This window comes from Venturia canescens, chromosome 1 (genome assembly GCF_019457755.1).
Source record: "Venturia canescens isolate UGA chromosome 1, ASM1945775v1, whole genome shotgun sequence".
Taxonomy (NCBI): domain Eukaryota; kingdom Metazoa; phylum Arthropoda; class Insecta; order Hymenoptera; family Ichneumonidae; genus Venturia; species Venturia canescens.
In genome coordinates this window covers 11,779,422-11,796,830 of record NC_057421.1, presented here as the reverse complement: position 1 = coordinate 11,796,830, position 17,409 = coordinate 11,779,422, and the positions used below count along the sequence as shown (strand labels likewise).

General features: G+C 36.0%; 1 protein-coding gene across 1 annotated transcript in view; it reads left to right on the top strand.

Moving 5' to 3' along the window:
* mub (poly(rC)-binding protein mub) overlaps positions 1 to 13,851 on the top strand; it is a 140,103-nt gene extending 126,252 nt beyond the window's left edge. Inside the window, exon 8 of the mRNA XM_043431921.1 lies at positions 625 to 13,851. Coding sequence (XP_043287856.1) covers positions 625 to 709 — 85 coding nt within the window. The 3' untranslated portion in view covers positions 710 to 13,851. The remainder of the gene's footprint in view (positions 1 to 624) is intronic.
* The last annotated feature ends 3,558 nt before the right edge of the window (positions 13,852 to 17,409 follow it).

Below are 17,409 nucleotides of genomic sequence, written 5' to 3'. Positions count from 1 at the left end.
ACTTGTCCCGTTTAACCGTTTATTTTTCTCAATACATAAACCCTGAGTTTTTGTTTCACTCTGCCTCATTAATGAATTTGTTTTCTCTCGTCTTCCCATTACCGTGGAATATACAAAACATCACGCAAAGCATTAATTTTTTTTTTTTTTTTCAATTCTTATTTTTTATTTGGCCTAAATTAAAAAATGCGTGTACTATTTTGTCATGTCAGAGACTGCAAACTTAACCAATACGATTTAAAAGACTGTGCTCTAACGAATTTTTCTTCACACTGTTCGCGATACTCGGAACTTGATTTTTTCCCTGTTTTATTTACTCGTCGTTTACCACGTCACTGTCATTACAAGAACCTGGATATTTCCTGAGGCAATTCCCACATACATTTTTCCGCGAATAATCGATAAATACGAGAATATTCTCTTTTTATCAATCATTTCCCCGGCTAATGAATTTATTTTCATTTATTATTTTTATTAAAAACGTACATATATCTGCATTTGATTACACCGTGAAAATGATATGTGTAATATCAAAATCGTATAATAGTATTGAAATGAAGAAATTTTATGGAATTTAAGAAGAAAAATAAAGATCGGAATGACCGTTTTCGCATTCTGTTTCAGGATATCGATGGAGACCTCTGGTCTGGCGATACCAGCGTATCACTACATCGCTCCGAATCACATTGTGAAATCTCCGATCCACTAAAAGAGCGGTGTCGATTTATCGATACGTACATATATGCCGTTTTTTCATTCCTCTGTCTCTTTTTTCCCGGCGCTCGACGGAGGCGTTGAGGGGGACGTGAATACCACCGCCACGCAACGAGCTCCGAGGCTGTCATATTCGGCTATATAGAAGAGGGAAAAATTCAGAGGAACAAAAAAAAGGAATAGGACAAAGATGGACATGTAGACACGACGTGCGTCTGTTATACGACCAATAATGCCGCAGCAACGCGTTGAGGAATATACAAATATCATTTAATACACGCAAACACAGAGACATGAACACGTTCCACGGGGGAACAAAATCACAAATCACATAAAACGTAAAACACGGAGAGAATAAAGTTCTCTTCCATTGAGGCCCCGAGACCGCCGCATACTCGTCCACAGGCATGTGAACAAATACACTGATATGCGATCCCGCATATCCGCAACTTTGAACAATACACACTCTTTTACTCATGCTCCAAATGTATAACGAGAAAGAGCGCGAAACAGCGGACAAAAAATAACGTGGCATAGACGGTGAGACGGGCTGGAGCGTGAACGCACTCGAGTATACAAAATTCGGTACATGAGGAGTAAAAAAAAAAAATTTTTTTAAGCCAAGTGGCCATAGTCGTCGAGAGGAGTGATAAAGGGGATTGTAGACAAACGAGAGAAAAAAGAGGAGAAAGATTGGAAAGAATTTAGTGAGAGGAAATGAGCATGAGCCGAAGGAAGGGCTGAGCAAGTATGAGACTAAAATGAGACAAAAAAAAAGATTAAAAACGTAAAAAAAAAACAAAGAAAACAAAACATAAAAATGGACGCCGCAGCCTCAAGCTGTCGCCGATTGGTAAAGGGAACAAGCCAAAGATACGTTAGTTTTCATTTTTATATTTAAACGAGAAAGGGGGGAGGAGGAGGTTGGAAAAAGAACACATACATACACGCATGAAGTAACAAAAAGAATAATTGTTATTATTATTATTATTATTATTATTATATTAATCGCTATCGATGCTAATCTATTAGGACACGATCTCGTGCCGCGTTTGTATTACCTGCCGCCAAGAGCGTCAGAGCTATCGTGATAAGCGGAATGGGAGAGACGGTGAGGGAGAGAAAATTTAAACGACAAAACACAGAAAAAGTGAGAGGGAGTAAAAAAAAGTCGAGGAGACCGTTGTGAAGATATAACTTGTACGGAAAAGCAGGGAAGACCAGGGGATAAAGTTTTACGAATGAAATTCGTGCTTATCCGCGAGTCCGGATATACAGGGTGACTGAGACGCGTGCGCGGGGTGGTCGCCCTAATTTCTTCTTTTTCCTTTTTTACATCAATTTTTTTTCTTTTCTTCTCAGCTCGTTTCACACTATCTCGCTCTTGATGAGAACCGCCGTTATTCGAAAATGCGATTTTATTTTTCCACACACGAGACTAATTGAGAAGGAGCACGCAAAAGAAGAAAAGAAAAAATTGTCTGAAGAAAAGAATGTATTATTAATCGTTCAAATTTTAATGAGCTGAGCAACAACAAAGCGCCCGATTAGTGGAGCGCGCGATTTGAGTTGATTTTCCATGCGAACTCGAATTCGAAATTATTTATTCATTCACATCGAATGAAGAACGAATGCCCTACGACTCACGTGGAACGAATTCTCGGGTGATTGCTTTTTTATATTGATTTTCTTTTCCACGTTATAAAAAATGAAAAAAAAAACCATAACTTATCTAAATAAGTAACTGCGATTTCGGACCAACGCTGCGCACTTCACGAGTCCCATTTGCAGACAAGTCAGACTAATTTCTGTTTCCCTTGAACCTTTGATGAGTCAACGCAGACTTTTCACTCAGTTTTTTTTTTTCTTCAATATTGGAATTTGACTTTCTAATGCTTAACATTCAAACATCTTTTACGAGAATGAAGGAATTGAAATTATCTTCGCACAGAGCTTAATCCCATCTTCAATCATTATTCCTCGTTGTTTTGCTTTTGTTTCATTGTTGCCAATAACGTCGTTTTTCGAAGCTTAATGTAGAGCGAAAAAAAAAACAAATGAAAAGACGAACATTCGGTATCGGAAATCAGGCCCGACACTTTTTTTGAAATAACAAACAAATTATTCATGTGGAATACAAAAATAACGATATATAATAATCCATATCCACACAAACACACACACACACAGACACACACACACGCACACAAACATATATAAATATAAATATATACATATATATTTATTTATTATACGATACAAAAAATTAATTAGTGGAGGTATAGCTATTTAAGAGCTCAAAGCAAGGCTTTGAAGATCGGAGGCGTCCCTCTTTTTTTTATTCTTCAATTGTGGTTATAAATTTTAAAAAAGTAATAATCCGGGCGATCCGTGAAATCAGACTGCTGCAATGATTTCCAGCTCATTGTATGGCTCTCGAAATTTTGCTTGGGAAACGTTCTTTTGCTCAAAATTAAAAGTAAAAAAAAAAACGTGTTATTGAAATGAGATACAAAAATGGCCATGGAGTCACGTAAGACAGAAATGAAGCTCTGGAGAAAATACAAAAAAAATAAAATCATATCGTTTACAAACTTAGGTACGAAAGAGAAAAAAGCATATCCCCGTCTCGACCAATCGTGATTTTTTCGTCGGAACGATACGAGCACCATGTGCCAAAGACCACAATTAAAGGTATCTAAGAATGAATTGAGATAAATTTGAAAATCATGAAAATTTGACTCCGAATCGATCCTTCTTCGAGCTTGGACTCGAAACTCAAGTCGTTTTGTTTTTTATTTTCGTAACAACGTGACGCGTGAAACTTTTCACCTCGATTGTTATACTCAACGATCGCTCGTAGTGAGTTTTCATGGCGTGAATAATAATTCGTAGCACTCGAAAAAGAAACATCTCGTCGAAGTGAGGGCCAAAATTAGAATTTTTTCACAACGCAAGGGCAAGGAAACCCTTTTTTATACTTATGCTTTAATATTTGTTTCTTGTGGCGTGTTTCGTGTTCTTTCGTCGATAAAACTTGGTGAATTAACAATGTAAAAGAAATATTGACAGCTCGGAACAATCGTTTATCTGCTCTAGCCAAAAATCATTTGCAACGAGCCCTTTCATACTGAGAATACCGTCGTTATATAGGTGATATGAAAATGTGAAATTGCAAACTTCTTCGGTTTGTAATGAACGTGAAATTGTAAATATAGTAAAAATATATATACGTATAATTTTGGATGTCAAATCGCGTTGTACATATTCGTTGTAGCTTTTGTTAATTTTTAATGACTCTATATAGATAATTTTTTTTTGTTTTATCGCAAAAACGCAGTTGTACACTCGCGAAATCTAGTTTTCCATACCTGTGCATCAAGTTGGCGGGTTATCTTTGTTCTTATTCATGCGCAAAATCGTAACAAACATACGCACTCTCGTTTTCGAATCGTTCCAAATCATCATTTATTTATTTATTTATTTATTTGCTTAAATTATTGTCGCTTACGAATTTAGTAAACGAAGGAAGAATAAATAACACAAAAGCAATGAAAAGAAATCTCTTCAACGTTAAGTCGCGTTACTAAAAAATGATTAGGTAAGAAATCCTCGAAGGCTGATAATAAATACGTTTTTGTAAGCTGTTATATGGGAAATATACTCGAAAATGATTTATTTGGTGGAAAACATTGGTCGAAGCAGCTGAGGTTTAAAGTTTCACACGATTCACGTTTCATACGTTTATTTTTCCCCTTAAGGATTTCGACTGGTCAAAAGCGCGTCACTCACTTTATCCTGAAATTCACATTTTTTAAATTCCCTCGACAAAAATGCATCTGATTATTGTTTATTTAAGGGGACTAGGTAGGCTTCAGCGGCCAAAAACACTGTTCGACCCACGAATATCGTTTGATACATTTTATAATTACACAAAAAAGGATTTGGCCGTTGGAGGGTATATAACGATTGAAGAAGTGAAATAATTCATAAGTCAAATGATATTTTTTATACGCAGGTTTAACCTGATAAATGAATAAACAAATTCGAACAAAATTATTCCAACGAATCTGATTTCAATAATCATGCCAAAAATTTGGACTCGTTATCTTCAAGTTTTTAATATTTTATTCAATTAGAGTACGACGATTCGCCAGTATACTTCACTGAACGTTGTTTTTTTTGTGTTTTCCACATATAATACGAACATTTCAAAATTTCGGCTCCTTTCACACAGCGCGTGCGCCTTCTAAAAATTGCCCACACTCCAGAAACAGCAGTTATGAAATAAAAATTTATGAAATTTTTCGCCATCTGATAATGTTATTTTTCGAATTTGAAAATTCGTTCTAGTCTCCTTAATATCGAGAATCGCAAAGATTCGAAAAAACTTGATCCCGAAGGCCCTTTCGTCCTTTATTTTTTCTAGTGTCCCCAACCTCGGCGGGCTTTCCTTGTTTTTTATTTATTCCACGATGTTCATTCAAGTATCCGATTTCTTTGTCCCCCCTACCGCCCCCCCGCGCAAAACTCTTCCAACGACCCGAGCAATGATATGAGAAGAGAGGAAAAAGATCAATCACGACTTCAAACAAAAAAAGGGGAAGAAAACGATGAAAAAAATGAAATAAGAAAAAAAACATTTAGTGAGAGACGCTGTATGATTGTGTATATCAACAATAAATATTGCTGTGATTAGAATCGGTTTATAGTAAGTAGTTAAGAAACAATTTTTAAGAAACATCGGGATTAAAGAAAAAAACGAAAAAAAAAGGTAATAGAATCTTATAAAATGATAACCGAGGCGGTTGAAAAGTATTAAAAAATATGAAGAAATTTTTTTGTTTGTGTTCGTTCGGCAAAATAAAAGATGCGATGAATGTAAAAAATCGAGAGCAACGTGGCTAGTGGATATACTCGTCAACATAAATCTCGTTAGGCAAAAAAAAATCGTTTCACATTTGGATTAAAATGACAAGATACGCGATGATAACACGGATAATTAATGATTGCAAGAGATTCCCCGAAGGTTACGGATCGTCAATCGACCATATAAGAATCGAAACCGATGGGCATTGATATATATTTTTTCTTCTCGTCCCCCCCCCCCTCCCCCTCCCCGCACCCCGCAACGCTCCTTCCCTCTTCGTAAATGGAATCCGGGTGAGCCCAGATCACCGAGTCAAACTCAATCCAATTAATATAAAGAAGAAGAAGAAGAAGAAGAAGAAAAAACAGAATAATATAATCCGCAAGCATATCCGTTTTAAACATATGATTAGACTTTAAAGATTGTAGTATCGATATTAACTTTCTTCCCGAAGTACCAAGCTCATTGAAACAAATGAAAATACCCAAAATAAAAGAATGTTTATTCGATGTGAATAACGAACGTCTCCTTTGCATTAATAATATTGAGAAGAAGAAGAAGAAGAAATAAAAAGTAATTAAATATCATAATGAAAAGCAACAAAAAAACGTACTATAAATTAAAAACAAAAACACACATACACATCTTAATAATTATATTAAACAGCTATAGCGAAAACATTTGAATCGACGATGAGACTCGAGAGAAAGAGAATCGTCTTTTAGTCGCTAGGTGTCGTGAAGTAACTTCGTGAATCAATTATAATGAATAATATAAATAAATAAATATATATAAATCGCCACGTATTTTATGGGGATGCTTCGTGGCGATAACGTATTATATCCAGAGGTGCCAAATGCGATGTCGTTATTCGTTGTTCGGTTCGGGAAGTAAACCACAGTCTAGAAAACGCTGCAGAAATACAGAAAAAAAAAGAGAGAGAAAAACATACCAAATGCGAATAAAGGGGAAAAAAGAAAGAGAGACAAAGGAAAGCACACCACAGGCTCGAGGCACTTTTGGGAGAGAGATAAATCGTGCAGATTCTATTTAGAGTGTGATGAAACGTAAGGACAAGAAAAAAATATGAGCAGACCCAAGATCCCATTTGAAGAGCGATGCAAAAAAGAAAGCTCTCGAAGTGGCACTTGTCGATCAAATAATGCTTGAAAACTCACGTTTATTGAACGAAAATTGAGAAACTGCACGACGAATCCTCCTGTCGTATCAGATTTCGTATACCAGCTCCCACAGGCAAAATAAAACAATACATAAACACACACACGAAATACACGAACGAGTCGTTAGTGTAAAAAAAAACGTACGAGAGCTTGCGAAGGGAAGCGAAAATTAGTAGGAAAAATATGGTTCAAAGAATAAATCGAAGATATTTCGAGGAGATTAATTAATCCGGCTCAACTTGATCCCTGGGTTGCTGCTCTCGTGCCAAGTGTCGACGATTTGTATAAAACGAAGCAATGATTAATAAAACCAAATATAGAGAGATGACGATTGGTTTAAACGTCTTCAGGAATCTGAGCAATTTGTTGTGGCGTAGAGCAATCTGTTAGTGCAGGGGCCTTATCCTTACTGCTCGGGTTCAGTCCAGCTACGGTTACGAATCTGTGCCCATCTTGCGGCAAAAAAAGGAAACATTATATCGCTGAGACTCGTATCGAGGGTTGACATGTTTTTCCCGGTCATAGAGACGCGCTATGAGAATGAAACAAGATCGAAGACTGAGAGATAGTCGAAAAAGTCGAAAAAAAGCAAAAAAAAGTGGTACGATCTCGTAATCGCAGCTGAACTTCACTCCCCAACCTTTACCGTAACGCAGGGCAATCAGCTAAGAAATAACTTAGTTTTTATAGGATATATTGAGTGGCACAGCGCGTCTGTAATCATCGGTAAAAAGAAAAAAAAACACATTAAAAAAGGGCGCTCGCGCGCTGCATATACTCGAGTTAATTAAAGGAAATAATAATAACAATTATTATTATTATTAATAATAATATCGATAAATGATACAAGAATATTAAACAATTTTACGCGGCGTGCCGGCGCTATATTTTTTGTATGGCATTAACGATTTAGAACGTTATTGAGAATACCGTGTGTGTGAACGTAGTGCCAAAAAAAGCAGGATACAAAAAAGAACAAGATAAAAATAAATGAAAAGTAATAACGAAAGACCTGACAAACAGTGGGATCGTAAATGATTGGAACGTGCGCCCAATTAGGTCAAATGATTTATCATATTATGGCGAATTGAGAAAAAAAAACAATTATCGCGACGAGGAATGAGAAAATAATGCGAAAGCGAAACGCTCGACGAAAAAAGTATGGCTCAAGCCTCGTGCCAAGCAATGTTTTTCCAAGAAAAACATAAGAAGGGAGAAAATAGATATAAAAAGAAAAAAGAAGAAATTAATAATAATAATGTGGGATAAAAAAACGCGTGCCAAATTATTGTAATCTTCCGAGCGGATTTCTTTCTTTTTATTGCTAAAAAAAAAGTACCGCAAATTAAAAAGTTAAAAAAAAGCTTCCTTAGCGATGAAATTAAAAGATCGTTTTTATATTCGAATCTTAGGTAAAATGAAGACAAACATAATTCGATGTAAATTACTGAACCTGGTATGGAAGAAAACGTATTGTGTAACGTACTTTGTACTCATACTCTTTTTGTTACTTTCTCGTTATTTTTTTTGTGGATAACTAAAATTTACATTTGGAATTGAAAATCATAATAAAACGAGTCGAGGTTATTTCGTATTTTCTAACACTTCGTTGTGGCCGATGCATAAAGGAAGGATGAGAATAATAGTAGAAGTAGGTGATGCGTACTTTTTGTATTATTACAAATTTCAACGATTCATCAAAATCGAAGAGTTTTATTATCTTTTATCGTGCTTCTTTCATTGTCATCTTCATCCTAATGATATTATATGTATAGAACAAAAGTGTTTGTCATCTTCTTTCTCTCATCGATATCCTCTTGTCTTTGCCTTCTTTCCTTCTTTGTTGGAGCTCAGAATTTTTTCTTCTCTCTCTCTCTCTCTCTCTCTCTCTCTCTCTCTCTCTATCTTTTCCTTTTCTCTTTCTCTCACTTGCTTTACGGTGAAGAAATTCTCCAGAGAAACCTCTCAACTTTAATTCCTTTTGTTTTTTCTTTGAAAATGAAACATCAGGGGTCTTGCAATCACTGAATAACGAAGATAAACCCGTATTTACTTTTCAAAGAAAAATAATAGTATTTTAATTAAAAGTACTCGATTTTCGAGAAATCTTTTCCACTGCTCGTCGAAAATTCTTCCGCGAGGGCGGTTTTTCTGCTCAGACAAAAGAAAGGATTATCGGCAGTTTCTTCATCATTGATCCCTCGCAGCTCGGTCGATTCTCGCCACGTGACAGTATTTCCTCCACCATGAAATGTGGAAATCCGCTGTCCTCGTACACGAAGAATAGACGCTGCTGGTTTGCCTGAAATTCATTTAAAAATCATGAAAATCAACAAACTATTTTGACTCGATCATTCGATCAATGCTTTTCATTGCCAACGTCTTACACTTCATCTACTTAAATCCCATTCTTCCATTATCTGGAAAGAATAAAATGTATAAATTGAAAATTCTTGGCCAAAAAGAACTTACGTTACGAAGCCTTCACGAAACAGGGTCATAAATACTTACGAGTAATACGAGTATTTAAATTATTGAAGCGAGAAAAAAAAAGTCAAATGAAATGAAGAAGAAAAGCAATAGTAATCGAGGAATCGTAAGAAAATTCTCAATTGTAGATTGGCTCGAGGAGAAAGCTTTTTGAGGAGAAAGTGCTGCTTTTGGCATGTTGGATTTTAGCATGAGGATGTAACGCCGAATCGAGAATATTTCGAAAATATGATGGAGCGTTGAAAAACAAAAGACGAACGAGAACAACAAATGCACACGAAAATTCGTAAAAGACAAGGAAAAGGAGAAATGGCGAATGAAAAGAAGCAATTCGAATTTGCCGAAGCGACAGTCGTTCGGGTACACGACGATATAAAAGTTATTTAAAAAGTACATTATTCCAGGGTAAAGTTTTTTGTAAAATTGTCGGCTACGCAATATTTATGTAAAAAAAAAACACAAAAAAAACACAATGAGTACGTGACAAAAGACGAAAAAACGAAACACTTGTATGAGAGAATGTGGTAGAGCGTGAATGGATAATAAAAAGTGCGAATATTGGTGATTTAAGGGAAGAGAGAAAAAGATAGAAAGGATGGAAATAACGAAGTGCTGAGAAACAAAAAACATAGATCGTAACGAAAATAAATGAAATGCAAGAAAGAATACAAAGAAATGTACAAGTACTTTTTTCGAGGTACGCAGCCCCGACCAAGAGTATTATACGAAAGCGTTGAGAACAAAAGAAACACTGACAGTTTAATATATTTTGGAAAGATGGAACTATATTTTCATTTGGCGAGCCGGTGGATTAAAACCTCGGGAGTAGATTGGATTTTATAGACTTTTTTGTCGAATAATTTTCACGATTTTTTAAATCCGGTACGTACCTTTGACGTGGTCGGTATTCCGGTTGTAAAAAATTTTTTTCCGCGAAAGCGTTCCATCCGATATTATTTTGGCCGAAAAAGTCATTTTTCGAAAATGGGGCTCGACCCCGGAGCTTCGAGATTTGACTCCTTAGTCTTATTGGTCGAGGGTGTGCACATTAGATATGGTTATTGCATCATTATCATTACGATTAAGCGTATTATGAAATAATTCATAATTAATAAAAATAACAAAAATAATAATCATCATCACACCATCATTAATGATAAACAATAATTACAAGAACAAGCAAATAATAACAATACCGTACAGCTGTATATCGTCTTTATCGTTATAGGGCAAGAGGCTTGCGAGTATAAAAGTGATAATCAGCTGGCGTATGTAAGAGTGCTTTATTAATAGACAAAAAACAAAATCTCGTCTGCGTATATGGGGCGCTGAGGAATAAAAAAAAAAAAAACATGAAAAAAATCCACCAAAAAAAACGGTTTACGAAAATAAAACATTTTTCTGGCCGCATGTAGTCAACGTAACATATCCGTAACCACGTTTGTTTACAAATACGTCTTCTCGTTTCGATGTACCAACCACACATACAGAAACAAAAAATATGCGTATATCAAGAGACTTCGTAGATACACAAATATATTTAATCATTTTGGGATCCTAGAGGTTCCCAACGAAACCTTCACACGATATATATCAATTATGTACGTGTTATGTCGTGATGGTGAAAAAAAAAAAACACACCGACACGCGCAGCGTCTCATGAATGTAGAACCAAGCGACAAAGTACACAACACACGCACTCGGCTGATCCTGGCCACCCAAAAAAACAAACATTTTAATACGAAATCGAATGAAGTAACGGCACGAAAAATCTGTCTCTACATATCGGACCAGGGCAGTGTCGATATCATTTTATCTCGCGGTTTATCCAACGAGTTTGCTTCCCGATTCGTCCCCTTCTGCCGCCTATTGACATCCTTCATACAATGAGACTACTGTCCTCGAAAAACGCGACCCTTCACAGAACGAGGACACGAATCACGGTTCACGTTCATATTCAACAAAAGGAACATCATCACGAAATATTTTCTATACTTCAGTACGGAAACCCACACAATTTGTTCTTTTCCCTAGACAACATAACCTCTACTCTAGAAATTATTTGACCTCTGTATCATCAATTATCACTGTCTCATTCTCACATGATTATTATCACTATTGTTAATTTATTATTATTATTATAAATATTATTATTGCGGCTCAACATTACACCAACATTAGCATTAAAATCAACGATATACCATCCAACAGATATTTTACACCGCTTAACATCGCAACCTACGGAAAAGATGTACGCGCGTCGTCACACCGAAATACCGATTGGACAATGAGAATTTTCATTGTAAATCCAGAGACAAATGAATTTCTCAAATCCTTGTCGACGAAGATGTCCTTGTCTATTTACTATTATGATTCTTATTATTATGTTATTATCGTTGTTATTTTCGTTCAATGACTTAAATCCTTCTTCCACTAACCCATAGAAAAAACACTTCATCTTCCATTTTATTCATGTTCCGCAGCATCGAATCATATCGTCATCCGAAAACAAAGGTCTTCTACGTACGTTAGTGATGATCTTAGAAACTCGTCATTTTTATATTGTGGCGCGTTTTGCGAGAAAACAAACAAAATCGTTATTGAGAAAAATCATTGTGATAATTGTGCACTTTGGTGGGAATGATGAGCGATGTTTTTGTATAAATGTAACGCTCATTATCAGCGGATGTTGATCAACATGATTTTTTTTTCTTTTGCTCTTTTTTTCAATTACATGTATACATTCAGAAGAAGTCGAAGCGGAGAAAATAATTTTTTTAGTATATGCAGATTTCACAAACGTTTCGACGTCGAGAACTCAATCGTCTGCAATGCGATCATTTTGTCGAAAATCATGTTATTGTTATATATATTTATATTCATCGTAATTTTATGTAAGGTGTATACGTTGTTGATTGATGGACATGAGAGCGACATTATATGCGTTCAAGGATTTTTCAATTGTCACTTCAAACGTTTGTTGTGTCCGCTCGATCAATATTTTTTTTTCTCTCTGTTCTCTTTTTTATAAGCTTCCGTTTGCTCAAACCTTTCAACGTATATTCGGAAAGAGCGGATCGCGCAAGTGCGGTCGAAATTGCGACCTTCTTTCTTGTCAACACGCGTCCATATTTGTCTCTCAATTTTATTTATTTAAACACACACACACACACACACACACACACCACTACGGACGACCGAATACGTTGACAAAGTTATCGTTTTTATAATGTCCATTCTATGTATAAATATTATATATCATTTTTTTTAATTAGCACGCGTAATTTATTAATTTCGCTTACGTTTTTATTCTATTATTATTATTATTATTATTATTATTATTATTATTATTATATTGTACATATAGATACGAACACACATACACGTCACCATTCATTTATTCATCTTTCGATGGAGTGTCTGAGATATGAAGTGAAGGGGAATAAAAATTGAGAAAAAAAGAAACAAAGAAAAATTCCGAGTCAAACACCTTCGCCAACAAATGGTCGAATTAGTTATGTATATTCTGAGAAGAGTGTGGTGCCGAACGAACACTTACCGCGAATTTAGGAGTCGTGGCGAGGGGAGGGGGCGGGGTCGATTGTTACGTATGTAAGAGTAAACGATTTGAAAAAATAAATAAATAAATAAATAAACAAAACGAAAATTAAAAAAACAAAAAAATGAGTCGAAGTTTCACGAAGCAGGCACTTTGCCCGACTCCAACCGGGAACAACCACTTTTTATTTCTCACAATTTATTATATATATATATATATATACATATATATATATATTATAATTAATGCACTCGGCGTTCTTGAAGGCGTGTATAACTTTATATTTTAACGTAAAAAAACAATAACAAATAATTAAAAAAAAAACAAAACAAAACAAAAAAAAATTGAATAAAAAAAAGTCACGAATTACTACCGCTCGGTAGGAATATCATGTTTTTAAGGGCAATAATATTGTAAATTTCGAGTACGCTGTGTATTTGAATGTGTAAGATGCATAAAAAAGACAGATTTTTTAGATATTGCACTATAATATTTATTATTGTATAAGAATGTCGACACAGCCACGCGAACGACTGCATTCTCGTGGCTCATACATATTCAATGAAGAATTGCAAAAGTGAGTATTGGAAAGAAAAAAGAAACGAAAAAAAAAAGCGAACACATGTGAAAATGAACAAAAACGTATAACTCTGTCTCGTCATAGAACAGGCCACACATATTTTATCATGCTCATAACAGAATTATAAAATGTACCCGCGTATATAATCCATTTATTCAAAACTCGGTGTATAAAATAATAACAATGATCTATTCTACTTGAGCCACGGGTATGCAATTGTCAGTAAATAATTCTGAATTAATTATATCAATGAACGAGAGAGAATTGAAAAGGATGGAAATTAACATGAAATACATATTGTTCTTTCCATAAATGCGAAGAAGCGAAATTTTTAGTGTTTACACTACAATTGATAATTCTATTATTACATAATATTATATTAATAACAATATTATTATTGTAATGTTTGTTTTTCGTTATTAAAGTGTGTATATAGCAATACAAATTCGAAAACGAACGTTTCTTCATTTTTCTTTATTACCTTTCTTGTCTATATATTTTTATGAATTTAACCCTATTAAGTGATTAATAGATCAATTGATCTATTTTTTGCTTGCGTGCGCAAGCATGTGTGCATTTATGCACAATTAACCCTAGAACACGCATGACTGGGGTGTGAGCACACCCCACGCGAACTTCAAACTACGCTCCCGTCCTAACAAGCGACATTATCGACTGATTATCGACGGATTTTTTTATATATAGATTCAATTGAAATTAGTTTTATCGTACATCATTCTTTTCGTTATAAAAAAACGAAGAAAATGGTGTAGGATAAAGTCAGTTTAGCATCGTAGGACCCGATTTATAAGCAGAAAAAGAGTGGGGTGCGTTCAAAAACCGGTCATGAGGTTGAGGGTATGAAAAAAGGCACATGAGGTGTAGGGTTAATAGGAATAACGGAATAGCTAGGTTGCTTAGGGATGCAGCACGATTATTCGTGTTTTGTATACGTAAATCCGTAAATGTACGAGTCGTCATTTTGTAATCGCACCAAGTCGAACATGACGTAAACGCAACCAGCGTCACCGCGTTCACTTCAAATCGAACACGTTTTATACCCGTTTTCTCCAACGTTAATCTGAATTTAAACTCGGTTCATCCTATTTCGAAACTATATGAAAAAAATTGAACTGAGTTTGAACCCAAGGTTTGAACCGCATCGGAGAAAACGGCCATAACGCTGTCAGCGTCCAAGTAGAATGTACCCTTCCACTTTACCACTTTACTTTCACGCCGTCCTACGGACAGTTTCAGTACTAAAGCTGTAGTAAGAGGGGAAGAGGGTGAGAAGTCAGAACAGCAGGGTATGGCGCATATTACCCACCGTGCATATTCCCCATTGAAGTTTTGCATTGGCATCACTGGGCTTGAACACGAAGATTCATAGAGAGGCATGATACTGATAGAAAATATGTTTCTGTTTTACCATTCGTTATAAGTATTAATGAATTTAGTACAGATAGAGCGTCAGGTTGTATTTTTTGGAGTCAGCAGCGCTGATCACTCGCTAATTCAAATATTGAAGTGCTGCATGAGCACTTGAAGAAAAAAGATACGACGACAGAGATTCTCAACTTTGTTGATAGTCGAGTAAAGACACATTTACATCTTTACCAGAAACATTTCAACGAAAATTTGCACAACTACCACCATATATCAACTCTGCAAAACATTCTATTCGTAAATCTATAAATCGCAACGACTACTGTATCATGAAAATAAATAATATGAAAATATTATATCTAACGGTTCATTATTTGAAAAAAATACTTCCATGAAATATCCAAACGTCATATCCTGACGTTCACGTGTTTTGATCATTCAATCGGCAGAATGTTTACATTTGTAACATGAAAATCATTTTTCATATTTCGCGCACACGTATTTAAAAAAAAAAAATCGTTGGTGTAGTTACTCACGGTTACAGGAACGGGCCTCGATCTTCTTCCTACCTTTTTCTCCCGCGATCCTTGCGATCTCCGTTTTCCTCGACGATCCTCTCCCTCTCCGTCTTCTTCCACGATCCTTTTGCTTTCCCTCTGCCTCTACGATTCTCTTATCCTGCTCCATGGTTCTGATCATAAAGAACTTTCCACATATTTTCAACACACTTTTCTTCCAATGTTTTTTCGTCGAATTTATCATTTCACCTTCAACTTTTGTTATCACTTCACCGTATCGCAGAAAATCGTAATCGCGATTCATTATCACAAAGTTATATTTCCGCTGGTCTTTTTTTCGAGAACGAACTTGGGTTTTTATTCACCAAAAATTTAACTTTATACCGACGCGAGAGAAAAAATTCGTTATTTAATTGTACGACCGATTGAATACGAAAATTAACATAAACGAAAAAAAATATCCCCATTTTCAGGGAGGGCTCTTCTTTACCTACTCTTTCCTAGGTTTTTTCCCCAGAAAACCGTTTTTGCGCAAATGGATAAGCCAATATGTCGAGTAACAGAAACAATTGTAGTGACAAAACCTGTACTACCGTTTGATAGAGAATCGAGTGTGCCCGCGTGCGTGCACGCGTGGTCGGTTGCTCGCGTCCTATTGTTAGCATTTGACTAGTAAAAACTATTCGTAATGCTGTACATAGCTGCGGTTATACGCGTTGCGTGCATTGCTTAGCGTGCAGCGTTTGCAACTCCGACTTATCTGCATGGAATCTTGCCTGCGCGACTTCAAAGTGATACAGAAACTGTATCAAGCTCGGAACTGTGTCAAACTATCCGCTATGGAGTAGATTTACTGACTGTCCGTCTTCGCTTGCCGACAACCCCATGGCTTTAGGACCGTGCGTTAGGTGCTTTGCTTTGCGTTGCGTTGCTCGGGGTATGCTTGCATCTTAGCTCGCTTGCGGACACGCGCGCGTGCGAGCATACACAAGACTCTCGAAGCTATATTACAGGCGTCACAAAACTCTTTCTGTTACTGGCCCTTGACTCAATACTATTCTTCACGAATTACCAAAATTTTATAAATACTCATTCATGTGCAAATTTTGTAATAATAATAACATCGAGTGCGAGGACGACTTCCCTATCGGCTTATCTATATAGTTGCGTCAAAAAAAGGAATCTCAGAAATTAAAGAAAAAAAATGTATATTGACAAGGAGCGAATCATTATTTTTTATTAAATTTCAACTTTAATATTCGTTACGTTGTGTTTTCGTGTCTTTTATCGATTCGCACGATCTTAAGTTCTTTTATTTTGTAATTTGGATGACCGATCAGTTGCTTCAGCGAGATATTGAATTTACTGTTAAAATTATGAAATAACTGTTAAAGCTATAATAATTGATAAAATTATGACCGCTACCAATTTTTATTGGTTTCTATTTTATTTGTTTATCGATTGATTGAAAAAAATTAAATCGTAAAAAAAGATTATTTTAGACATTCAGGATAAAGTAGGATTCCGCGTGTCGTATTTCGTGCCCCGTTTTCTCAATGTACTGGAATGTACAATGCGTAGCGATAACGGCACGCTCATATTCCGCGTCAGTCCTCACCCTACGCCCGCCGGGCGGTGAGTGAAGCGAAAAGCGAAACGTGTCGTGCCTCTCTCCCGGACGGAGTTCCCCCTTCCTGTGCGCGCCGAGCGGGCCGAGCGACGTTGAGTGAAGCGAATCATGTTGCGCCTGCGCCTCTCTCCTGTCTCGAGCTCCGCCCGTCTCCCCTCTCTCCCGCTGGCTGACCGAACGCCTCTATCCCCTCTCTGCTCTGCTACTACGCTACGCAACGAATAGTCCAAACACGACCAAGCGTAAACGCGTGAAAACGTAAACACGGGAAGAACGAAAACAAACTGAACGAATTATCCAAAATCCATTCGTAAATATTCACCAATTGCCATAATTATCAATACACAAAATTGTATGTACCGAACCGTTGAATAAATTATGATCATCCATTAAAATTATACATTATTTGTGGTACTCTAATATTTATATATTAAGGTATATTTATCAAATTTTAATTAATATTTTTTTATTTGCGACATGG